Source organism: Nicotiana tabacum, chromosome 17 (genome assembly GCF_000715075.1).
Source record: "Nicotiana tabacum cultivar K326 chromosome 17, ASM71507v2, whole genome shotgun sequence".
Classification (NCBI taxonomy): Eukaryota; Viridiplantae; Streptophyta; class Magnoliopsida; order Solanales; family Solanaceae; genus Nicotiana; species Nicotiana tabacum.
In genome coordinates, this window is record NC_134096.1 from 114240369 (window position 1) to 114265396 (window position 25028).

Genomic DNA, 25028 nt, shown 5'->3' on the forward strand with positions numbered 1-25028 from the left:
ACCGAGTATATCCGACATAAGTTTACTACGGAAAGTTCAAAGGGAAACCTACTTATCCAGATGCAATTAATCCTTGCTTGTAAATCACACAGTTTTTTCATGCATACTTCCGTGATATAGCCATTCTCCATTCATGTGGGGGATTGTTGAGGTTTTATTTTTAAGATGTAATATTCTTAAAATGAGGGTGAATGGGAAATGGAGGAAAAATAAAATTTTGAGTAAAATTTTAAGTTTCCCCCTCTTAAAAATGAGACATTGTCCCATATTGGAAGTGGAAGACATTTTTGGTGGGTATATATATAATTGCTCTTCTTGTAGCTCTTAAAGAGTTAAGAAGAAAGCAAGCCTCGCGCCGTCGTCGTCGTCGCTCGCTCGGCTCGGCTTCGGCTACGGCTACGGCTTCGGCTTCGGCTTCGGCTTCGGATTTGGATTTGGATTTGGATTTGGTCAAATGATCGATTGATTGATTAATTTTTTGGACCAAATTTATTTGTTAATAGTAAATATTAACGTAAGATTATCTGTATTTGTAAACGGATATTTTCCAATCCGTGTATTGATAATTTGGCAGCCGGATAATGGTCTTCCCACCATGAAGTGCTTGCTCCACAAATATGAAGTGCTTGCTCCACAAATATGTAATGCTTGCTCCACCATGAAGGGTGGACGTTTGGTCTTGCACTCCTTCTTGGCTGCTATATATATGAGCAGCAAATGTTGAAGAAAGATACTAAACTCAACATACAATTCGCTCAACAAATTGGCTATACATTGCACTCCTTCCTCTCAGAACTTCCATACGTTTTTCTGAGTATATACTCCTTCGTTCTGCATTGTTTTTTAACTTCAAACAAAGCAACTGTAAGTGTGATTTGCTACCGAACTTTGTGTTCGCCGAAACACTGGGGTTTGAAGTACCGCTACACCAGTGTGTTATTCGTTCTATCCTGGGAGGAAATAATCCATTACCTTGGGTACTAGGAGGGGATTAAATTCCTTAAGGAAACACTGTGAATTCAGTGGGCTCGAATTTATTATTATTGTTTCATTACGTTAACTTATATTTTGCAGAATTAATTTTTCAAGGCAAGGCTCGTAGTCAAAGGGTATAGACAACGAGAAGGTCTAGACTACTTTGATACATACTCTCCAGTTACAAGAATTACGTCCATACGGATGTTAGTAGCATTAGCTGCAGTGTATGGTCTTGAAATTCATCAAATGGATGTTAAGACGGCCTTCTTAAATGGAGAGTTGGAGGAAGAAATTTACATAGAACAACCTGAAGGGTTTGTGGTTCCAGGTAAAGAAAAGAAGGTATGTAGACTTGTTAAGTCTCTTTACGGACTAAAACAAGCACCCAAACAATGGCATGCGAAATTTGACCAAACAATGTTGTCAAATGGTTTTAAGATAAATGAATGTGATAAATGCGTGTACATTAAAAATGTTCCAAATCACATAGTCATTGTTTGCCTATATGTGGATGATATGTTGATAATGAGTAATGACATTGCCAACATAAATGCTACTAAGCGTATGCTCAATAGCAAGTTTGATATGAAAGACTTGGGAGTTGCTGATTTAATTCTGGGAATTAAGATCAATAAGACTCCTCAAGGTCTGGCATTGTCACAATCTCATTATATTAAGACAGTACTTGAAAAATTCAAGCACTTGGGCTTTAAAGTTGCAAAGACTCCAATTGACATGAATCTTGCATTAGCAAAGAACAAAGGCCAAAGCATATCACAATTGGACTATGCTCGTGTATTGGGATGCTTAATGTATATCATGAATTGTACACGACCAGACATAGCTTGTGCTATAAGTAAACTGAGTCGATATACGAGCAATCCAGGCCAATCTCATTGGATGGCAATGAAACGAGTTTTGGGATATTTAGAACATACCCAGAACTTTGAATTGCACTACAGTAATTTCCCTGCGGTGATTGAGGGATACTGTGATGCAAATTGGATCACCGGTTCACCTGATTCTAAGTCCATGAGTGGATATGTATTCACTATTGGTGGAGGAGCGGTATCTTGGAAGTCGTCCAAACAAACATGTATTGCCCGCTCTACAATGGAGGCTGAATTCATAGCCTTAGATAAAGCCGGTGAAGAAGCTGAATGGCTCCGGAATTTCTTGGAAGACATTCCATTTTGGCCCAAACCGTTGGCACCAATATGCATACATTGTGATAGTCAAGCGGCAATTGGAAGGGCTGGGAGCGTCATGTATAACGGTAAATCTCGTCATATACGACGAAGACATAAAACCGTTAGGCAATTACTCTCTAGAGGAATTATCACAATTGACTATGTAAAGTCAAGTGATAATGTGTCGGATCCACTTACAAAAGGCCTAACTAGAGAGGTAGTTGAGAAATCATCAAGGGGAATGGGGCTATGGCCGAGAACAAGTCATTGTGGCGGTAACTCTACCTAGAAGACTGGAGATCCCAAGATCTAGGTTCAAAGAGATCAAACAAAGTCATTAATGACGGTTCAACATTGTCAAATAAAATTTTAGTCCATTCTCGTGATGAGACAATGTTCAGTACCAAGGATAAAGCATTAAGGCTTTTTAATGATTTCTAAATTTGATACGGGGTATATCAAATAGTGTATCTACAGGATGACACGTTTAGGAATCACCTATTTAAGTGTGAAGTGTGAGCCGCTTCAAGGAGAACTTTGTAAGGCCAGTTCTCTACGCACTTATGAAACCAGGCGGTGTTCATGGCTGAAACGAACACAACAATGAGAACCAAAGACGGTTAAGGGTTGATTGTGTGACTTATGGTTGTCTAGGTATACACCAAAGATCGACGGTTCAAAGATATCAAATCTACCGATTGACCGAGTATATCCGACATAAGTTTACTATGAAAAGTTCAAAGGGAAACCTACTTATCCAGATGCAATTAATCCTTGCTTGTAAATCACACAGTTTTTTCATGCATACTCCGTGATATAGCCATTCTCCATTCATGTGGGGGATTGTTGAGGTTTTATTTTTAAGATGTAATATTCTTAAAATGAGGGTGAATGGGAAATGGAGGAAAAATAAAATTTTGAGTAAAATTTTAAGTTTCCCCCTCTTAACAATGAGACATTGTCCCATATTGGAAGTGGAAGACATTTTTGGTGGGTATATATATAATTGCTCTTCTTGTAGCTCTTAAAGAGTTAAGAAGAAAGCAAGCCTCGCGCCGTCGTCGTCGTCGCTCGCTCGGCTCGGCTTCGGCTACGGCTACGGCTTCGGCTTCGGCTTCGGCTTCGGATTTGGATTTGGATTTGGATTTGGTCAAATGATCGATTGATTGATTAATTTTTTGGACCAAATTTATTTGTTAATAGTAAATATTAACGTAAGATTATCCGTATTTGTAAATGGATATTTTCCAATCCGTGTATTGATAATTTGGCAGCCGGATAATGGTCTTCCCACCATGAAGTGCTTGCTCCACAAATATGAAGTGCTTGCTCCACAAATATGTAATGCTTGCTCCACCATGAAGGGTGGACGTTTGGTCTTGCACTCCTTCTTGGCTGCTATATATATGAGCAGCAAATGTTGAAGAAAGATACTAAACTCAACATACAATTCGCTCAACAAATTGGCTATACATTGCACTCCTTCCTCTCAGAACTTCCATACGTTTTTCTGAGTATATACTCCTTCGTTCTGCATTGTTTTTTAACTTCAAACAAAGCAACTGTAAGTGTGATTTGCTACCGAACTTTGTGTTCGCCGAAACACTGGGGTTTGAAGTACCGCTACACCAGTGTGTTATTCGTTCTATCCTGGGAGGAAATAATCCATTACCTTGGGTACTAGGAGGGGATTAAATTCCTTAAGGAAACACTGTGAATTCAGTGGGCTCGAATTTATTATTATTGTTTCATTACGTTAACTTATATTTTGCAGAATTAATTTTTCAAGGCAAGGCTCGTAGTCAAAGGGTATAGACAACGAGAAGGTCTAGACTACTTTGATACATACTCTCCAGTTACAAGAATTACGTCCATACGGATGTTAGTAGCATTAGCTGCAGTGTATGGTCTTGAAATTCATCAAATGGATGTTAAGACGGCCTTCTTAAATGGAGAGTTGGAGGAAGAAATTTACATAGAACAACCTGAAGGGTTTGTGGTTCCAGGTAAAGAAAAGAAGGTATGTAGACTTGTTAAGTCTCTTTACGGACTAAAACAAGCACCCAAACAATGGCATGCGAAATTTGACCAAACAATGTTGTCAAATGGTTTTAAGATAAATGAATGTGATAAATGCGTGTACATTAAAAATGTTCCAAATCACATAGTCATTGTTTGCCTATATGTGGATGATATGTTGATAATGAGTAATGACATTGCCAACATAAATGCTACTAAGCGTATGCTCAATAGCAAGTTTGATATGAAAGACTTGGGAGTTGCTGATTTAATTCTGGGAATTAAGATCAATAAGACTCCTCAAGGTCTGGCATTGTCACAATCTCATTATATTAAGACAGTACTTGAAAAATTCAAGCACTTGGGCTTTAAAGTTGCAAAGACTCCAATTGACATGAATCTTGCATTAGCAAAGAACAAAGGCCAAAGCATATCACAATTGGACTATGCTCGTGTATTGGGATGCTTAATGTATATCATGAATTGTACACGACCAGACATAGCTTGTGCTATAAGTAAACTGAGTCGATATACGAGCAATCCAGGCCAATCTCATTGGATGGCAATGAAACGAGTTTTGGGATATTTAGAACATACCCAGAACTTTGAATTGCACTACAGTAATTTCCCTGCGGTGATTGAGGGATACTGTGATGCAAATTGGATCACCGGTTCACCTGATTCTAAGTCCATGAGTGGATATGTATTCACTATTGGTGGAGGAGCGGTATCTTGGAAGTCGTCCAAACAAACATGTATTGCCCGCTCTACAATGGAGGCTGAATTCATAGCCTTAGATAAAGCCGGTGAAGAAGCTGAATGGCTCCGGAATTTCTTGGAAGACATTCCATTTTGGCCCAAACCGTTGGCACCAATATGCATACATTGTGATAGTCAAGCGGCAATTGGAAGGGCTGGGAGCGTCATGTATAACGGTAAATCTCGTCATATACGACGAAGACATAAAACCGTTAGGCAATTACTCTCTAGAGGAATTATCACAATTGACTATGTAAAGTCAAGTGATAATGTGTCGGATCCACTTACAAAAGGCCTAACTAGAGAGGTAGTTGAGAAATCATCAAGGGGAATGGGGCTATGGCCGAGAACAAGTCATTGTGGCGGTAACTCTACCTAGAAGACTGGAGATCCCAAGATCTAGGTTCAAAGAGATCAAACAAAGTCATTAATGACGGTTCAACATTGTCAAATAAAATTTTAGTCCATTCTCGTGATGAGACAATGTTCAGTACCAAGGATAAAGCATTAAGGCTTTTTAATGATTTCTAAATTTGATACGGGGTATATCAAATAGTGTATCTACAGGATGACACGTTTAGGAATCACCTATTTAAGTGTGAAGTGTGAGCCGCTTCAAGGAGAACTTTGTAAGGCCAGTTCTCTACGCACTTATGAAACCAGGCGGTGTTCATGGCTGAAACGAACACAACAATGAGAACCAAAGACGGTTAAGGGTTGATTGTGTGACTTATGGTTGTCTAGGTATACACCAAAGATCGACGGTTCAAAGATATCAAATCTACCGATTGACCGAGTATATCCGACATAAGTTTACTACGGAAAGTTCAAAGGGAAACCTACTTATCCAGATGCAATTAATCCTTGCTTGTAAATCACACAGTTTTTTCATGCATACTTCCGTGATATAGCCATTCTCCATTCATGTGGGGGATTGTTGAGGTTTTATTTTTAAGATGTAATATTCTTAAAATGAGGGTGAATGGGAAATGGAGGAAAAATAAAATTTTGAGTAAAATTTTAAGTTTCCCCTCTTAACAATGAGACATTGTCCCATATTGGAAGTGGAAGACATTTTTGGTGGGTATATATATAATTGCTCTTCTTGTAGCTCTTAAAGAGTTAAGAAGAAAGCAAGCCTCGCGCCGTCGTCGTCGTCGCTCGCTCGGCTCGGCTTCGGCTACGGCTACGGCTTCGGCTTCGGCTTCGGCTTCGGATTTGGATTTGGATTTGGATTTGGATTTGGTCAAATGATCGATTGATTGATTAATTTTTTGGACCAAATTTATTTATTAATAGTAAATATTAACGTAAGATTATCCGTATTTGTAAACGGATATTTTCCAATCCGTGTATTGATAATTTGGCAGCCGGATAATGGTCTTCCCACCATGAAGTGCTTGCTCCACAAATATGAAGTGCTTGCTCCACAAATATGTAATGCTTGCTCCACCATGAAGGGTGGACGTTTGGTCTTGCACTCCTTCTTGGCTGCTATATATATGAGCAGCAAATGTTGAAGAAAGATACTAAACTCAACATACAATTCGCTCAACAAATTGGCTATACATTGCACTCCTTCCTCTCAGAACTTCCATACGTTTTTCTGAGTATATACTCCTTCGTTCTGCATTGTTTTTTAACTTCAAACAAAGCAACTGTAAGTGTGATTTGCTACCGAACTTTGTGTTCGCCGAAACACTGGGGTTTGAAGTACCGCTACACCAGTGTGTTATTCGTTCTATCCTGGGAGGAAATAATCCATTACCTTGGGTACTAGGAGGGGATTAAATTCCTTAAGGAAACACTGTGAATTCAGTGGGCTCGAATTTATTATTATTGTTTCATTACGTTAACTTATATTTTGCAGAATTAATATTTACAAATACAGGAATATTGACGGGAATAACAATCTTAAGGAATTTAATATTTATTTCTGTACTTGTGTTATTCTTATTCATCCCAATTTATATGGTGGGTCAGTAAATCTTGAAAATGAAAAACATATAAAGCATTTAGTACATCTTTCCTGCTTTCGCAAATGGTAATTTCAAATTGGTACAAACAAGCATATCTTACGTGAGGCATTATTTTAGCAAAAAGAGTAACTCGATGAGTTTTACCAAAATAGCGCCAACAGAACTATAAATATCTGTTAGAACCCATTTTGAATTCTCAAACCTCACTCTCTCTCACTCATACACAAAGCACACACACACATTCTCACAATTCAACTTTCCAGAGCGATAAGGAAATGTCAGCGTCAAAATCGAGCGCAAGGAAGAGAGTTTCGGAGACGGAAATTCCGAAATCGGAGAGCAAAAGGCGAGTCGGCGCCGTGGAAGACGAATTCGATGCTGAGATCTCAGAGTACGCATTCATTTTCATTCATCACTGTTAATTTTCTGAACTGTTTTCTGGAATTTGATGAAATAGTATACACGTGTGAAATTTGACAGTGATATTAAAGGAATTATGACGGCGTTAAAGCAGATAAGAGAGAAAGCACAACAGGACGGTCTGAAGAAGAAAGAAGAAACTATCTCTAGGTGCATTTTCTGCATTCCTGTTCTCGTCGATCATGATTTTGCCGTGTATACGTATATACGACGCTTTATAAATTTGTGTACGCGCGGTTTGATCATTACAGTGCTGAATCTCAAACCTCGAATCAAGCTCTGTTTTCTCCGTTCCCATGTATTTGTTGAAGTAAAAATATTCGCAGACGCAATATCACGTGTTCGTTTCATGTAGTATTTTATTAGACTTCGCCTGTGCATTGCTTATTTCTAATATATTTAAGTGTCATCAATTTCGTCAGCTAGGAGGAACTAGATATTTATTAGTACTAATTTCTTATGAGCCGAATTGGCATTTTTTTTTATTTTAGTACTGTCTGTTTTAATCAGGATATTGCTTTTGATATAATTAATGCAATCTGAGCTAAATGTTGCCTTTGTGCACACTACTTCTAGCAGAAATTTGGTTTTTGAAAATCATCTTCGGCAATGTATGTGGGGAGTTGATTTTTGTGGAGATTTCTGATTATGCCAATGATTTGCATATTTTTTACATGAGTGATGAGTTTTGTGCAATAACAAGTTTGTAGCATTGTTCAACTGTTGCTTAATTTCATAATCCAAAAGTGATTCTAGTTTGACTGCCAGCTTGGTAAGGCACTCAAGCAGCTAATACTTAAGTTCTGACACTTATATCAGTACTCAGTAGCTGTTTTGACCAATCTGATGTATTTTGTAACATTGACTAAGAAATGGATAAAAGAGTTTTACTGATTGTTCTTGAGTGAAATTGAAACTAATTGGGACACTATAAGCAATTGGGCATCAAGTAACTGCACGAAAATGTTTGCCAAATGTAAGCCTTATGAGTTTCCTTGTATTAAGGGCATTGTCCTCATTTGTTCCTGCGATATCAAGTCCAGCACTTAGTATTTGGTGTGTGTCACTTTAATTATAGAAATGACAACTAACATTACTGCTCTTGATCTGTGGTTAGCGTGACTTCAGAAGTCAAGTCAAAGATTGATGAGCTGAAACTAAAACTTGAGAAAGACAGGTTAGAAATATCTTTTGCAAAATACATGCTAAATGTAAGATTTAATTGTTGGAAGTGGTAGCTTGTTGTTGATCCTCCAAATTGTTTGATCATCAGGCAAAGTTTTGCCAAGGCACTGTCCAAGAGCTCCAAAGAGGTCAGCCTCAATTAGATGAGTTAGCCGTGATAGGACATTTGAATAGAACTTTGCTAGTACTACTGTTTTTTAACATATCTTGCTTCTTTGCTGTGTGAGAACTTAATGAAGATGAAATACTGCTTTTTTTAACATATCTTGCTTCTTTGCAGTGTGAGAACTTACTGAAGACTGAGACTGCTAAGTTTCAATCAATTTATGAGAAGTTCAACAAGGAGAAAGCTACACATCTGCAGTCTCTCAAAGGTACTTTTTCTAGTTTGAGTTTTCCCCAACAAAGAGGCCTTTTTGTAGTCTGTACAGCATCTGAACGTTGTGTTTCTAGTTTAACCACCTCTTATTCATTTTATGATATCATTAAAGCAAATTTTGCAATCTTTTACTGGGTAAAATTGAACACTGTTTCAGAATTTCAACTAGATTAGGACGTTTATACTTGGAATATGTTTGATATGTTTTGAAGAGTCACTCTTACAAACCCTGTTTGAAGAAGTATTGTAAAGGCTAACCATCTTGATGGTATCTCGACAGATACTATATCCAAATATGAGGAAGAAAAAGAAAGACTATTCATGCGATATGAGCAGCTAAGTGAGTTACAGAAACTATCTGTATTATATTCTCATTGATTAATAAGGATTCCTGTGACAGATTTTTATGACATTAATTCAGGAAAGAAAGAGAAGAGCATGATATCTGAACTTGAGCAAGACTCTAAGAAACGAATTACTGAACTAGAGGAGTCGCTGAAGAAAAAGAAGCAGGTTAACTTCTTTGATGCACCACTTCTCTGTCAGACTCACATGTATCCTCAAAACAGTCACTAATGTGTACATTTTGATGCTTTACAGGATGATAAAGCATTCAGCTTTCTGAGAAAAACTTTAGGTTCATTTCTGGATAATGCCTCAGATGAGGACTTCCCACCTGATGATTGAAAGTCGCGCAGATGCATCTGCAGCTGACATTGCTTCTATCTCCTGAGTCCTGATGATTGAGAGTCCCACATACGGTCCATGGAATACCACCACTAGCAATTAATTGGAACATCTTATAGTTGATATTAAAAAGACCAGAAGCTCTTCTATAGTCAAGCTTATATGGTTAAACTGTTCCATTGATCAATAGTTTTTCTTAGTAGTTGCATTGGATAACTATCATTTGCTGCACATTCAATATTGCTGTTTAATCCTAGCAGGACAGACTAATGTTGAGTCCAAAGCCCGGATTGAGATGTATTAAATGGTATAGGTGTTCTAATTCTTCCGCTGCTCAACCAAGTCATGTTTTTATTTCTTTTTTTCGTCACTTGATCTTGTAATAGGCAATGATTGTCGTTTTACGTTTTCCAAATGTTTGTGTTGCACATATCCACTAGTACCCTTAAGAGAAATCTTTCAGCTATGGTTAACACAATAATCCCACATGTAAGTAAATAATACTGTATAAAACCACCTGATTCACTTCTATAAGAAAAATCATTGTACAATGTTAGAACTTGTGGGTAGTTTTTTGCAACTGATGTATCAAGACCTCAATTGGAATTATATTGACATAGTTTGGGAACTTAAAGTCAGTCTCTCTTTTCTGATCAGTAACTTGTTGAGGTTTCAGACTTCTTCCAGTCCCATATACACTGGTCCACATTCACTGCGTTATGGGTATGAAATTACCACACAATAATACCAAGTGGACATGGTTCCATAACAGAAGATCAAGGGGGTCGATCCAATAGATTGAAAGTTCAATGGTTCTAACACAACATAAAGTGTGAGAATTTTGTTCTTATTTGTAAAATGATTACATTAGTATAACAGAGTTTGACTTCCCTATATTTGCAGTTCAGAAACTGAATTAGCCTCCACTAATAGGTGGTATAATGGCCAATTCATCTCCATCTTTGACCGTGGTGGACTCAGGTGTGTATTCCTCATTCCGGGCCAGAAGCATGCACCCACGAATCTCTTCCAAGCGGGGGAAGTGAGAAATGACCTTCTTCAAGCAATCACCGGCAGTACTACCATAAGAAACTTCCAATGGCATTTCAGTCATGCCGGTCAGATCTCTAGCACGGGCGAAAAACAGAAACTTTATCTGAAGAGATCTACTCTCATCTCCATTCTGCAAAGTTTCCACATCTTTACTGTCAATTTGTTTATCAATCATGTCCATTGCAAATAACCTGTCCAACATATTCAACAGCAGGGGTAACATCTATCAGTTATGCTCCACTTCCAAAGTCGTGATCTTTGAGAAATCAAAATTGACAACAGAAATAACATATAGCTTTTCTCAGGACAGGAGCAACGGAACTAGAAATTAAGCTTCTTTTATGAATAATAAAAACTACTAAGCCATCTAGAAGATGGGAATAGAAGAATTCTCAGTTATAAATAAATACATAAATAAATAAACAGAATAGCCATCTTCTTGTGATCGTTTACATGAAGCTACCCTTACCCCCAGAAGTCAATATTATTTACTCTTAGAATGCTACCCTAGTTTGACATGATCTCCTTGACACAATGGTGTTCCTATTATACACCTTGCGTTTTAGCAAAGAACTAAATATATAAGTTTAAATAAAATCTTTATGACATGATATCCCTGAGAATTTTAAAACATGAGACAAGAGAAACAAAGGGAACTCAAATATACAAGTGTGTTCGATAATATGCACCCAATGTTGTGGCGTAGCGGTCGATGAAGTAGGTGAAAACAATGAGATACCAGGGCTAAAATCCTTATAGAGACAAAAAACACTAAGTGATTTCTTTTTTATAAGGAAAGTTAAAGTGATTTCTTCGTATCTTCCTAAACCTTGATGGGTTGATACTTGTACTAGTGGTAGGTAGCAAGTACATGGTCGAATCGTCGAGGCGCGCACAAATTGGCCCAGACAACACCAAAAAAAAACTAGAGCGCACATATAAAATTCCTTTTGACAATATGCATCAGTGACATTCAAGTAAATGGCAATTTCAATTTCCAAGTTCAGCAAATATAGGATTAGATGGAAACCACCAACTCAAAATTTTCTAGAGCAGAAGATGAGAAAAATCATTTGCATTGAGATACTAAAAGCAATTTTTACAGCAGATCCAGCAATCTTCAGAGTTTAATCACACAACACCTTTTAGACAATTGCACGGTTGGTTGTCAAACTTTGTGTAGCTATTAATAATGATTCATGCGCAAGAAGAAGACAGTTATAGGTTCAGATTGGATACGGATGTCAAAGAACTGAAGGCACAGAAATATGTCTTGCAAGATGAACAAAACATGAAACCATGATTCACATCGAAATTTATAGAGAAGGTTTTTTCCTGAGGAAAATAGGGAAGTCTAGGCTGTTCTTTCCATGACATCCTACTATAAGCTCTATTCACCAATAGAGTTGATCAATACATTAAGAATAGTCAACATTAAAACAAAGCAACAAAAGACCGAAACAATGATATGCAGTGAGATGGAAAATAAAATAAGTAGAAGGATCAAAAGAGAAGTGCATTAGGTTATTGCTTCTCCAAACCTGAAGTTTTAGAGTAAATGAAATATAATTATATGACACCCTTCCCCCATCCCCTTCTCCTCATGCTCACTTCGTTTATATTGCTGTGGTAGATTTTGTTTCATAATGTAATAAAAGACTACCCAGGTCCTGGAAGAGTATGAATTGGTTCTTGTTGTGCAAAAGCAAAACACATGAAAAGCTCCCGCTATGCGCGGTGTCCGGTTAAGGGCTGGACTACATTGGGTCTCATGTAGGCGGCCACCAGAAGAAAAAAAGACAGCAAAGACAAATAAGTACAAGTTGCAGAGCATACTAAGCTTTTTCTATGGTTTCAACATGTAACAGCAAGGGTCAACACACAGGAATAAATACAGAAGGTGGTTATAATTTAGAAGAAACAAGAGAGAGTTTTGTTTGTAACAGATATAAGATGTATTGAGAAATGGAACCCAAGTAGAAAGTGATACTGATGCTGTATTCCAGAAAAAGATGAGCCCAAAACCATTTCTTGCAATTTGCTTTTGCACTTTATATTTGGAAACTAGATAAAGCCCTAAGCTAAAACATTTGAGAAACAAACAGATAATAATACAGAATTTAAAGTAAAAAAGAATCAAAGTTTAAAGTTCAGAAACATCTACACTGATATCAAAATAGCTTTCTCAACAACGTAGGACTAATTCATTATCAAATTGAAACTCAAATTTTGTTGAAAACTGAAGAATCAAATATGTGTGAGCTCAAATTGGATAAGCAAAGATCTTAACTTTACCTTCTCTAAAGATGGGTGACAACCCTCTCTGTGCCGCTGGCTGGAATTGGATAGAAGAGGATGCCAAAATGGTTTATAAATTCAAGCAATCTGTTCTTATCATTAAAAAAAGATGATTGATTTGTATATATAACAAACAAATGATTGCCCGACTTTGGGGTTTTCTGTTTTTAAAATAGTTTATTTGACTGGAGGGGAAAACCCGAAAACACTAATTTTATCCTTTAGTTTGATTTGGTTTGACATTAAATTTAAAAAAAATGATTTTAAACAAAAGAAATTAAATTATCCAATCAAGTCTATAAAATATTCATATATACTAGACTACTAGTCACTTGGTAAGCAATGTATCTCGTATTCATGAGAATTTTTTTTTTATATAAAAAATGATATAAATAAATATGTCCCAATTATAAAATAGCAATTTAAAAAAACTGCAAGTTTCTGAAAATAATAAATATTGATGTCCGTTTGCTCGAGTATTTATTTCAAGTTTTGCCAACTCAATATAATAAGGTGCAAGAGTTTACTGAGTTATTTTTTCCTATGTTCTACTTACAAGAGCTTCTTGCTTTAGTAAGCTTCTATGTTATAGTATTCATGCTTAGAAATTTTCAATAAAAAAGAACCCATTAGATAATCAGTTGGTTAGCATATTTCTATTTATTATCTATTCAAATAAAGCCTTCCCAGTTTTAAAAATGAAGCACCAAAGAAGAAGAACCCGCTAATATTAGGCCTATCACCTGCAACTCTATTACTATTGAGTTTACCTTTTTCTGAAAAAAGAAAGAAGCTATTACAACACCAGACTGAATTTAGGATCCGAAAGATTTTAATTTCACGGTTGGATTGCACCTGAAAATTGAATTTATGTTACGCATTTTGATTAATCGTCTTCTCTTTAAATATCCCGGGAATCTAGTTTTAGGTTGTTCCTCTAGTGGAAAATACAAGTTGTGGCCTTACTTAAAGGTTGAAATAGGAGCGGCAAACGGACGGGTCGGGTCGGATATAGTTCGGGTCGAAACGGGTAATGATTTTACCTCTTATAGCAAAAGTATACACTCTATTTATTATAAATCAAAATTATTTTAAAATATTATTTTCTATAGCTACCTTTTATATTTTATAGCAAAATAAGTATCTATGGTATATACTACTATTGAGGCATGAAATACGCTATTTATATTTTTTCTCTCTTAAATAGCTGGACATACCTATTTTTAAGGTGGTTGTCGTTAATGTATTCATGAATACATGGCGCGAATACATGTGAATACATACGCATACACCTGGACTGCCTGATTTTAGGCGCTTTTTACTGTTGTATTCATGAATACAGCAGCGCGAATACATGTGAATACATGCGCGTACAGCTGGACTGCCCTGATTTTAGGCGCTTTTTGCTGCTGTATTCATGAATACATGGCGTGAATACATGCGCGTACAGCTGGACTGTCCTGATTTTAGGCTTTTTTACTATTGTATTCATGAATACAGCAGCGCGAATATATGTGATACGTGTGAATACATGCGTGTACAGCTGGACTGCCCTGATTTTAGGCGCTTTTTGCTGCTGTATTCATGAATACATGGCGCGAATACATGTGAATACATGCGCGTACAGCTGGACTGCCCTGATATTAGGCGCTTTTTGTTGTTGTATTCATGAATACAGCAGCGCAAATACACTACCGTAACAACTGAATAGTAACTATAGGAAGTAATTATGTATATGGTAGCTATAGGAAGTTAATAGCCACTAAACAATAGTGGTTTCTGAAAATTCCTCATGAAAAAATGGATATATTATCCGACCCGACCCATATTTAATACGAATAAAAAACGGGTTAACCGACGAATAATATGGGTAACCATATTATCCATGACTTCTTGAATATGGATCACTTTTGGGAGAATTCCTAATCTCCCAAACTTGAGAAACCCCCAATTTGAGGTTTTACAAATGTAAAAGTTAAACCCATTGATAATATGGTTCTTATCCATATTTGACCCGTTTTTAAAAAGTTCATTATCCAACCCATTTTTTAGTGGATAATATGGGTGCTTAACTGTTTTTTTTTAACCATTTTGACACTAGGTTGAAATAACATTTGTTGACTCATTTCTATGGGACGCTTGCTCTGTTGCCACTCCCTCTAGCTTTTCTGTATGTAATTCTTGGTTTATAGAGCTAAAATAGTGTATAAAGGAAAGGTAGATAAGAATGGACTAAAGAAACACTTGAATAATAAATTGCACAATGGTTAACCAAGTCTCTGAATAGTTATCATTACTATGTTCATAAATTTCATCTGATAACACAAGAAACTCGATGAGGCTAAACTAAACTTCCAATCCTGTCTCACTAACGTTGAGAAATTTGACTCTATTCAAAGTTAGAGTATTTAAATAGAAAAGGTGTGACACAAATTTTTGATACGGAAAAAGGAGTGATACAGATTTTACAAAGCCAAGGAAAATGCCAATGAAGCAAGCAGTACCCCTGATGTCAGCTAAATAGCCCTCTAGCCAAGCAGTTCATATAAACAATTACACCTACATGGTGTACTCCCCAAAAACCAGATCGAGATGAGCAAGTTAATGAACTTGGTAAGCAGGATGTCTTCTTCGAGCCTGTTGCACTGAGAGAGGAGGTCGTCTGTTGTGTGCCTGGACATGCAGGAGAAAGAGTTCAGAGGTCTCAAAAGTTAAAAGTTCGGGATGATACAGGAGGGCAGTTCAGGACACATTCAATTACCAAAATTACACAAAAATATACATATAAATCAGTTAAGATTTCTGCTACATATGAATCTGAAACTGTATGGGGCGGAGTGTTGGCCAGTCAAGAACTCCCATGTACAGAAGATGAAGGTGGATGAAATGAGGATGTTGACATGGATAAGCAGGCATACCAGGTTGGATAGAATTAAAAACGAAGTTATCCGGGACAAGGTTGGTGTGGCCCCTGTGAAGGATAAGATGCGGGAGGCAAGACTTAGATGGTTCGGACATGTAAAGAGGAGAGGCTCTGATGCTCCGGTGAGGAGGTGTGAGAGGCTGGCATTGGAGGACCAACGGAAAGGTAGAAGTATTGGGATGAGGTGATTAGGCAAGATATGGCGTTACTCCAGCTGACTAAGGTTATGACGATAGGAAGGTGTGGAGGTTGAGAATAAAGGTAGAGGGTTAGGTAGCCGAGTGTTGTCCTTGTTTGTCACAGTAGCTTTGTTACATCTCTTAGTGTCCTTCGGGTACTTTTTTTATCCCTAGATTGCTGATATTACTTATTGCTGCCGTGTTTCGATTTTCTGTTTGCATTACTTAGTGTTAGTTTTCTATTTTCGCTTTGGTTGTCATATTGGTTTGCTTGTTATTGCCCCGTCCCTTTTTCCTCCCTGAGCCGAGGGTCTTCCGAAAACAGCCTCTCTGCCTTTTTAAAGGCAGGGGTAAGGTCTGCGTACACTCTACCCTCCCCAGACCCCACTTGTGGGACTACACTGGGTTTGTTGTTGTTGTTGTTGTTGTTATGAATCTGAAACTATTAGTGCTGTCTGGCAACAAGTTGAAGGCCCATAATTCGTCGGACATCTCGCATATATTCCTTGGCCTAAACATTTGGCATGCCACCAAGTAACATAGGATTAGATTGGCATATCCTAGACTCCAGGCTTGCAGGAACAAATTTTTGAAAGGGAAAAGAAAGATAGCAAAAAATGGTATATGCTAATTGACATGATTGCACAAGCATCTCTGAAGAAATGAAGTCCATACCCCAATTTTTGTCATGTGACGACAAGAGGAACATCTAACAGATGGCGCCCCATAAGGGTACATGAGCAGCACTGCACAACCCCCACATTTAACTTGTCCAACCTCATGAGCTGCAGCAGTAACAATCAGAACCATATGAGTAAGTTGACAAGTTCCATCAAAATGAGTCGAACAGTTCTAATTTCAACCATTGAATTATTCAACAGTTGTACAGATCAATGAGAACAAGAAACTGATGAACTTGTCTATGTCCTGTTTTCCCTTTATTCAATTATGAGAGGTTTGGTATGCCATTTGAAAGTAGATACAAAAGATTTACATTAACAAAGGGAAAAATCAGAAGTAAGTGCACCACAAGGTTGTATAAAGTGCTGATTTCTGATTAAAAAGCATGGAGAAAACTAACTGCTCATACTCTCAATTTTGAAACAGCTTTGTATGTGATCTTTTCAACAATGTTGGCACATGTCATGATTCAACAGAACTTATATAGGGGGCAACCTACCAATGATAACTTGAAACAACTATCAACAACTTCACTAGAATACATCTGATTTCATGACCAAAAGGGTAAAATGAAATCAAGGACTGTTGGATCAAAGTGTAAAGGAGGAAGCAAAAACCTTCCAGGACAAAATTGACGGTCTGGCAGCACGAACACTTCACTAATTTAGCCCCTTGTGGATAAGTAAGTAACTGTCGGCAAGAACCACAAACCATCTGACCCATTTCTGCACCAAACCGTACCTCCAAAATGTGAATATATTACTGATTATTTTACACTGGACACTTCTGAAACAAGAATCTAGTAATAGTAACAATGGACGTTGCTTCTCAATTAACAATAAGAAGAAAGATAATGTATGATCGCGAAGACAGCTACATTATAATCATCGAACTCATATACAAAACTGACTAAAGTTGAGGAACTGAAAGCCTGTTACTCTCCGTGAAAAGGACTCACCGGCAGAAAATGTTGTTGCATGTGATGAGGATTGAGGCGCTGTAGGTTTAATCCGTGGTAAATGTGATGTAGGTTGCTTTTCAATTGGGGGCCTTACCTCCTCATTCTTTGTGCCTTCTTGTTTGCTACCCATCTCCATTTCTGATAGTTGAACAGTTTAGTCATTATCTGCCCCAAAATGCCCACGGAAAAGGTAAAAGAAATACCAAGTGAACTAGTAGATCAAGACCCACATGCTGCAATATAATAAAGTCAATCTTATCTTTAAACACTTCGAAAATTATATACAAGCCATTCAAGAAATGTGAAAGGAGTTGAAATAACTGAAGGCAGATTGGACACAATTCTTTGGCATGACACAGAGGCTCACTGCTCTACTGTAACCCGTTATATATAGTTATATGCTATTTTAAGGAATTGCAGCAGAGTTTACCAGAAGAAGCAACTGATGATGATGACTGAGGTGGTGGTGTAGGTGGTGATGAATGTCCAGTCATAGGAATGGATTCTGATCCCAGTGGATGCCCTTCTTTTTCAACTGCAGAGTGCTGTTTACTCCCCATCTCAACGTCTGCAAAAGCTAATGTTAGCTAGTTTTTAAAACTTAAAAGGATATTGAATAAATAGAATTTATCCACTGCCAAATAAGCACCAAACCCAGGTATACGGCTCTTATATTGATTTGTCATATCAGCAGCTGCTAGCCACTTAGCTATCTACATGCCCAACTTTTATATATATTATACAGCATTAGGTGATTGAGTCAAAATGCTAACTCAAAGATTAAAGTTATCAAAAAGGCAGAAATGGTCGAAGATTAGCTCTCCAAGGAACCAAATGTGTAGTGCTAACCTGGAGTTTGAGTAGACAAGCTTTTTAAGGTATGAACCCTAGCACACTTATCTTAAAAAATTGTAATTAATGAGAACCTCTCATGTTTTATGCTTACAAATTTGGCTTTACCAAGAAATAATACCTTAAATGTCAAACCTCCAACGGCTAGGATTTTTGCCACATATTAACCCCTAATTTGTCTTAATAGACAATAATTGAGTATTGGAATGAAAACTAGGCCCAAATAGAACAGAATGAATATAGAGGACTCATATAGCTGACCCCACTAGTTGGGATTGAGGCGTAGTTTTGATTGTCCCTTGATTATTTTCCTATCTTGAATAAAATTCATCACTTTTACCATACTTTGGAACAATGCAGAGGATTACAAGAGGGGAAAGACACTCTCTAACGCAGAAACATAGTAGTGGAAGGTTTACAGTAGGATCAGCTTATAAAGATCTGAATTAGGTAGGATCTCAACTCAGCCTATGGCCCTGGAAGCATATCTGGAAAGTCAAAATACCATATAAAGTGGCATGCTTTACTTGGTTGGTGGCTAGAGAAGCATTACTCACTCAAGAAAACCTCATGTAAAGAGGGTTACCAATCTGTTCTAGATGTTATTTGTATGGACAAGATGCAGAGACAATTAGCCATATGTTTTCCACATTGTAGAGTGACAAGACAGCTGTGGGAGTTGTTCATCAACCTCAGGGGTATCGGATGGACAATGCCAGGAAGAACCTATGAACTTTTGTCTAGCTAGAACACGGGGGGGGGGGGGGGGATTGCATGTACACATATGGCATGCAATTGGACGTACGATATTTTAGCACATAATACTTGAACTTGTAACTATGGACACTTAAGAATCTGAGTAGGAAAAGGAGGACTCACCGGCAAGAAGAGTTTGTTGTGTCCCTGATGGTGGTGTAGATGTTTGTAGTGGCTGTGATTGAGAAATCAACTGCAATCCTGGTGGTGGACCATTATCTTCATCTTTAACAACTTCTTCTTTCTTCTCCATTTCTATATATGAAAGTCAGAAGGTTAATTCTTATGAACCAATTAAATCTACAAGACTCATTTATCCCAAATTCTTCATAATCTTAGTGGACAACTAAATGAAGCCAACATCTAAGCTCATTTACGTGAGAGCATCCATAATGCAGAAGATACCATGCTGATCATAAGCCTTGCATATTAATACTTTCAATTGATTAAACTAATTGTTTGACAAGAATAAGCTAGTGAAATTGCAAGCCTTTACGAGAAACTACCAAAAAGAGCACATAGCAATTGAAAATGTAAACATGGATACTTAGAATCTGAGTAGAAAAGGGAGGACTCACCGGCGAGAAGAGCTTGTTGTGTCCCTGATGGTGGTGTAGATGTTTGTAGTGGCTGTGATTGAGGGGTCAACTCCCATCCTGGTGGTGGACCATTATCTTCATCGACTTCTTCTTTCTGCTCCATTTCTGTATCTGAAAGTAAGAAGGCTAATTCTTACGAACCAAATAAATCAAGAAGACTCTTTATCCCCAAATTCCTCATAATCTTAGTGGACAACTAGATGAAGCCAACATCTAAGCTCATTTACGTAGAGCATCCATAATGCAGAAGATACTAATGCTGATCATAAGCCTTGCATATTAATACTTTCAATTGATTAAATTCATCGTTCGCCAAAGAATAAGCTAGTGACTTGCATACCTTTAAGAGACATTACCAAAAAGCAACCATAGCAAGTTCGCAACTGAAAAACGTAAACTTGGACACTTAGAATCTGAGTAGAAAAGAGAGGACTCACCGGCAAGTAGAGCTTGTTGCATCCCTGATGGCGGTGTAGATGTTTGTAGTGGCTGTAGTTGAGGGGCCAACTCCCATCCTGGTGGTGGACCATCATCTTCATTGACTTCTTTCTGCTCCATTTCTATGTCTGAAAGTCAGAAGGCTAATTCTTATGAACCAAATTAATCAAGAAGACTCATTCATCCCCAAATTCCTCATAAACTTAGTGGACAACTAGATGAAGCCAACATCTAAGCTCATTCACATGAGAGCATCCATGCAGAAGATACTAATGCTGATCATAAGCCTTATATTATTACTTTCAATTGATTAAATAAATTCTTTGGAAGAATAAGCTAGTGAATTGCAAACCTTTAAGAGATATTACCAAAAAGAGCACATAGCAATTGAACTTGTAAATATGGACACTTAGAATCTGAGTAGAAAAAGGAGGACTCACCGGCAAGAAGAGCTTGTTGTGTCCCTGATGGTGGTGTAGATGTTTGTAGTGGCTGTAGTGGAGGGATCAACTCCCATCCTGGTGGTGGACTATTATTTTCATCTTCAACGACTTCTTCTTTCTTCTCCATTTCCACATCTGAAAATCAGAAGGCTAATATCTTATGAACAACATAAATCTAGAAGAACTCATTCATCCCCAAATTCCTCATAATCTTAGTGGACAACTAGTTACCCACTTCTAAAAGAAATCACCAATGTAGTCCTATGTTAATACACACTGAGACATATAAGCGAGGAAAGCAGCACTGGTATATATTTTTTGAGATGGAGCAGCATTGATATATATTTAAGTAACATCCTAACAAACACGACAACCAACAAGCACACAAAGAAGCTACATGAAATGGCAGCAAGTACTTATGAAATTACTAGAAACAAGCACCACGGTGCAGCCTAGTGGTCAATGAAGTGAGTGGAGAACCATGGATCTCAGGTTCAAACCTCATCTGTCCAAGCCTTGGTGGACACAGTTACATGGTACCTGTTGCTGGTGGGAGGTGCTAGGTATCCCGTGGAATTAGTCGAGGTGCGTGCAAGCTGGCCCGGACACCACGGTTATCAAAAAAATTACTAGAGACGAATAATGGTCCCACATAAAAAGATGTAACAAAAAAGAAACATGAAAGTTAAGAGAAGGTGCCACCAACAATTTTTATGTTGAAACACGGTTCATGTTCTTTGCCTTCCAAAGATTACATCCAGTCCATATTATGAAGATATCTGAAGATTTTTTGTAATTATATACTTAATATCAGAAGAAGGCTGACTACTATGTTTTGCTGATTTGTTTACCAAGAATATAATAAAGACATTAATCCAGTGGAGCTGAAAATTTTATTTCAAAAGCATTTCTATTGTTTTTGCTACTCTATTTCAAAAACTTTTTCAGGCTCAGAAAACATCCCTTTCACTGTGTATCCGATACAATAGGAAAATGTTACCTGGAAAAGCAAGCAAAGAAGATGGGGCGTTTTGTTTGCGTGTGAGGGGAAAGAGAGGGAGAGACGGGGGGGGGAGATAAATCAGACAGTAAAGTTAACGACTTACCACAAGTAACTGCTGCTGGTGGCAGTGTAGATGGTAAATCTTTCTGTGGGATCACAGTGTTCCACCCAGGTGGTGGACCATCTTCATCGTCTTCTGATTCGTGTTCTTTGCTCCCCATCCCTACATCAGTAGTCTGTTCACAAGTTACCTTTGTTCTGAAGCATCAACTATTTTTTGCATTCACCAAGCAAACATAGTTCTGCATTAACTAATTCCTCCTTTTTTCTCCAGCTTTAATGTTTCAATGATAGTCATTATACTGATCTAGCTTTTAGATTTCTAAGAACTCCAACCCTCGAGAGCAGAAGTTCCAGGATAGTTGACGAGAGCTAGGTGCTAATGAAGAGTAGCATACAGTATCTCGATGTTCAAGAGGACGACAAGCAATCTATACGTGATTATGATCTTGTTGAAGTGTAATTTCTTGAAGATTAGTCATTTTGGCTACCTATTTGTGCAGATAATTTGCAAATGTGACTCTAGCGAATGATTCCCTTCAACTTTAATTTCCATGCACGCAACAAATGACAACAAGAGGTTCCATCGTAGAGTAAAGAAGTCATTGTACAATTGAAGAAGAAAAAGTTGACATGTATTCAAATTATGTACCTTCAGAGGCGCCTAACTTTAGAGCTTTATGTTGTTAACAGGGGCGGCTCAACAGATCTCGGGGCCTAAGGCGAAACCATATTCGGAGGCCCTTAATCCCAGTATAATCCCACTAGTGGGGTCTTGGGAGGGTAGTTTGTACACACACCTTACCCCTACCCTGGAGTAGAGAGGCTGTTTCCGATAGACCCTCGGCTCCCCTCCCTCCAAGAACTCCCCAACTTGCTCTTGGGGTGACTCGAACTCACAACCTCTTGGTTGGAAGTGGAGAATGCTCACCACCAGAGCAACCCACTCTTGTCAAATATACTAATTAATGAGGGAAGAAAATTATCATAATTTATAAATTTATTGTATAAAATAACCTCAATCAAGTAACAAAAAATATACTGTAATACTTTTTTTATTCTAATTATTTATATAAATTACATAATATATAATAGTAACAATAATAATAAGAATTTAAAATAAATTTGGGGGCCTTCAAAATTTGGGGGCCTAAGGCAATGGCCTCACTGCCCAAAGCCTTAGAGCCGCCCCTGGTTGTTAATGACATGTCCCTTTATTTTCAAAAGAGTTGACAAAGTAATTTTTCTTTTCAAAATTTTCAGGTATCATTTAATCCTTCTTGATTTGTTCTATAAACTGAGAATAGCTTGTGAACATAATATCCCCAGTATCAAGGTCCCGGTTACCTGGTTATTAAGCTAAGCTTATGAAAGATAACTCTCAAAGTATTAGAAACCAAGATCGTCTTAGAAGAACCCAACGACAGTCTTAGAACAGAGAGGGTGAATGGATGATAATCAAGTAGAAATTTATAAGGACTATAGGACGGTAAATAGGTCATGAGAAATATTAAGAAATACAGAAATAAAAAGGCAAAGACAGAAACAAATAATCAAAAGGAAAGAATTAATACAGAATAAAAAAGGAAGGACTTATACATATAATGCATGAACAAGCGAAATTGCAACCATGAAAGTGCACAGCAGGAGTAACAGTGATCTGCCTGATCAATCATATGGAGTCTCTTCAAACAAAACAAAAACCCCAATTTCCTCAAAATTATACGTATCATAAACTGATGAATCCTCTAAAATGACATAAACTGACTCCAATTAGTTTGGTATTCCAGCATAGTTGATCCACATTTAGAAAATGCATCATTTTCTTTACATTATTAATGGTATCAAGCCTCAACTTTTAGCTCTTATCTTTGACAGATGAATGTACTTGTCTACATGCCTCTCTCATACATAAGCATAATGGGGACATCCTTTAAACTGAATTCTTGAGCACAATACAAGTAATTCATGGAAAGCCAGTGAAGATCAAATTCAACTATATCAAGAATCTTTAAACAAATCAAAAGCAAAACTCCCCAAAATTTACCTATATCTCTTTTAGAAATTGCAATGTCATTTGCATGATTGACAAGTATATATGGTATCAAGATTCAATCTTTCACTAATGTCCCATCTCTGAGAGATAAGTGAACTTGTCTACATGCATCAACCATAGAAGAAAAAAATTAAAATCGACAGCCATGAAACTGATTTTCATCAACAAAATACAGGTAACTCAAGAAAACAAAGGAAAAATCAAAATTAAATAGATACCCATTTTTAGTAATTTATCATTAAACTCACCAGGAGAAGCTGCTGATTTTGTTGCTGAGGATTTGAGGGCCAACCAGGAGGTGGGCCCTCATCTTCATCAGTCTCATCATTGGTGGTATGTTGTGAGGGTAGAGCTAAAGAGTCAAAACCAGGTGGTGGGCCCTCATCTTCTTCTTCGATGTTGTTTAAGTTTTCTTCCATTCGTTTGCTCTTCAGTGAATCAGACACCAAAGTGGGGTTTAAGGAATTTTGCCGCTAATTTACCTCTGAATATATAGGTTTTCAATGGCGTCTGCACAACAGGTTTGGAATTTTTTTTTTTTTACAGCTTGTTTGTGGTTGTTAATCATTGTTTTATAATTTATTGTATTGTATGTAATACAAAGTTTGTATTTGCTATTGTTAAATAATATTTTGATAAGTTTACTAAAATATCTTTAATTATTTAAATATTAAATTTATCAAGACTTACGCATAAAAATAATTTTAAAAAACCCATTTTCTACTAATTTATCAACAAATATATCTTATAAATAGATTAACCAATTAAAATCATGAAAATTCTAACAAAATTAATAATTTTACGTTAGAGTTAGAAGCGACACAAGTTTAAAAAGGACGAAGACAAAGTAGATTATAGGTGGGAGATTTAAAGTTAAAATAAATAAATAAAAGGTAAATGGCAAAATAGAATTATGAAATAATACGTTAGGGCATAATTGAAAAGAAAAATAGCAAACAATCCCACCACACCAAATCGGTTGTTTCAAAAAATGAGGCTTTTCATTATTCCGGAACAATGGATTCAACAATACAATACAATACAATCATAATACGATAAAATGGGTAACAACCATTTACCATCCAAACAAGCTGTTAGGAAAACGTTTTGAAAAATAAATTATTTAAAAT

At 37.2% G+C, this 25028-nt stretch overlaps 2 protein-coding genes and 1 non-coding gene across 4 annotated transcripts; 1 reads left to right on the forward strand and 2 right to left on the reverse strand.

Annotated features, from left to right (window-relative positions):
• Nucleotides 1-6933: 6933 nt before the first annotated feature.
• LOC107818484 (uncharacterized) lies at nucleotides 6934-10043 on the forward strand. The gene is made up of 8 exons (XM_016644513.2): nucleotides 6934-7316; nucleotides 7406-7495; nucleotides 8463-8522; nucleotides 8619-8658; nucleotides 8811-8904; nucleotides 9190-9249; nucleotides 9331-9422; nucleotides 9510-10043. Exons 1-8 carry the CDS (start codon nucleotides 7201-7203, stop codon nucleotides 9594-9596), a joined length of 639 nt encoding a protein of 212 aa, XP_016499999.1. The 5' UTR covers nucleotides 6934-7200; the 3' UTR covers nucleotides 9597-10043.
• A 319-nt stretch (nucleotides 10044-10362) lies between these two features.
• On the reverse strand, nucleotides 10363-13200 carry LOC107818483 (uncharacterized). The gene is made up of 2 exons (XR_012701421.1): nucleotides 12945-13200; nucleotides 10363-10840 (listed from the first exon to the last, which is right to left on the reverse strand). It is a non-coding gene; the product is annotated as an uncharacterized LOC107818483 (transcript).
• Nucleotides 13201-15214: 2014 nt separating this feature from the next.
• On the reverse strand, nucleotides 15215-24427 carry LOC107818482 (uncharacterized). Of its 2 annotated transcripts, XM_016644508.2 has the most exons (11): nucleotides 24147-24424; nucleotides 21886-22018; nucleotides 20777-20914; nucleotides 20336-20464; nucleotides 19878-20009; nucleotides 19423-19554; nucleotides 18122-18259; nucleotides 17689-17829; nucleotides 17348-17455; nucleotides 16725-16834; nucleotides 15215-15620 (listed from the first exon to the last, which is right to left on the reverse strand). In XM_016644508.2, exons 1-11 carry the CDS (start codon nucleotides 24315-24317, stop codon nucleotides 15549-15551), a joined length of 1404 nt encoding a protein of 467 aa, XP_016499994.2. In that variant the 5' UTR covers nucleotides 24318-24424; the 3' UTR covers nucleotides 15215-15548. The 2 variants fall into 2 exon arrangements, with proteins under 2 accessions (XP_016499994.2, XP_075090981.1); XM_075234880.1 differs by lacking the exon at nucleotides 15215-15620 and having other exon boundaries at nucleotides 17348-17471; nucleotides 24147-24427.
• Nucleotides 24428-25028: the final 601 nt, after the last annotated feature.

Bases quoted from the DNA above. Each gene is read 5' to 3' on its own strand.
- LOC107818484 (XM_016644513.2), top strand. From the start codon at position 7,201: ATGTCAGCGTCAAAATCGAGCGCAAGGAAGAGAGTTTCGGAGACGGAA. The intron at 8,659-8,810 runs GTCAGCCTCAAT...GCTTCTTTGCAG, and splicing joins TGTCCAAGAGCTCCAAAGAG to TGTGAGAACTTACTGAAGAC. The intron at 9,250-9,330 runs GTGAGTTACAGA...ACATTAATTCAG, and splicing joins CATGCGATATGAGCAGCTAA to GAAAGAAAGAGAAGAGCATG.
- LOC107818482 (XM_016644508.2), bottom strand. From the start codon at position 24,317: ATGGAAGAAAACTTAAACAACATCGAAGAAGAAGATGAGGGCCCACCA. The intron at 20,915-21,885 runs GTAAGTCGTTAA...TCTGATTTTCAG, and splicing joins ACCAGCAGCAGTTACTTGTG to ATGTGGAAATGGAGAAGAAA. The intron at 20,465-20,776 runs GTGAGTCCTCCT...TCTGACTTTCAG, and splicing joins ACAACAAGCTCTTCTTGCCG to ACATAGAAATGGAGCAGAAA.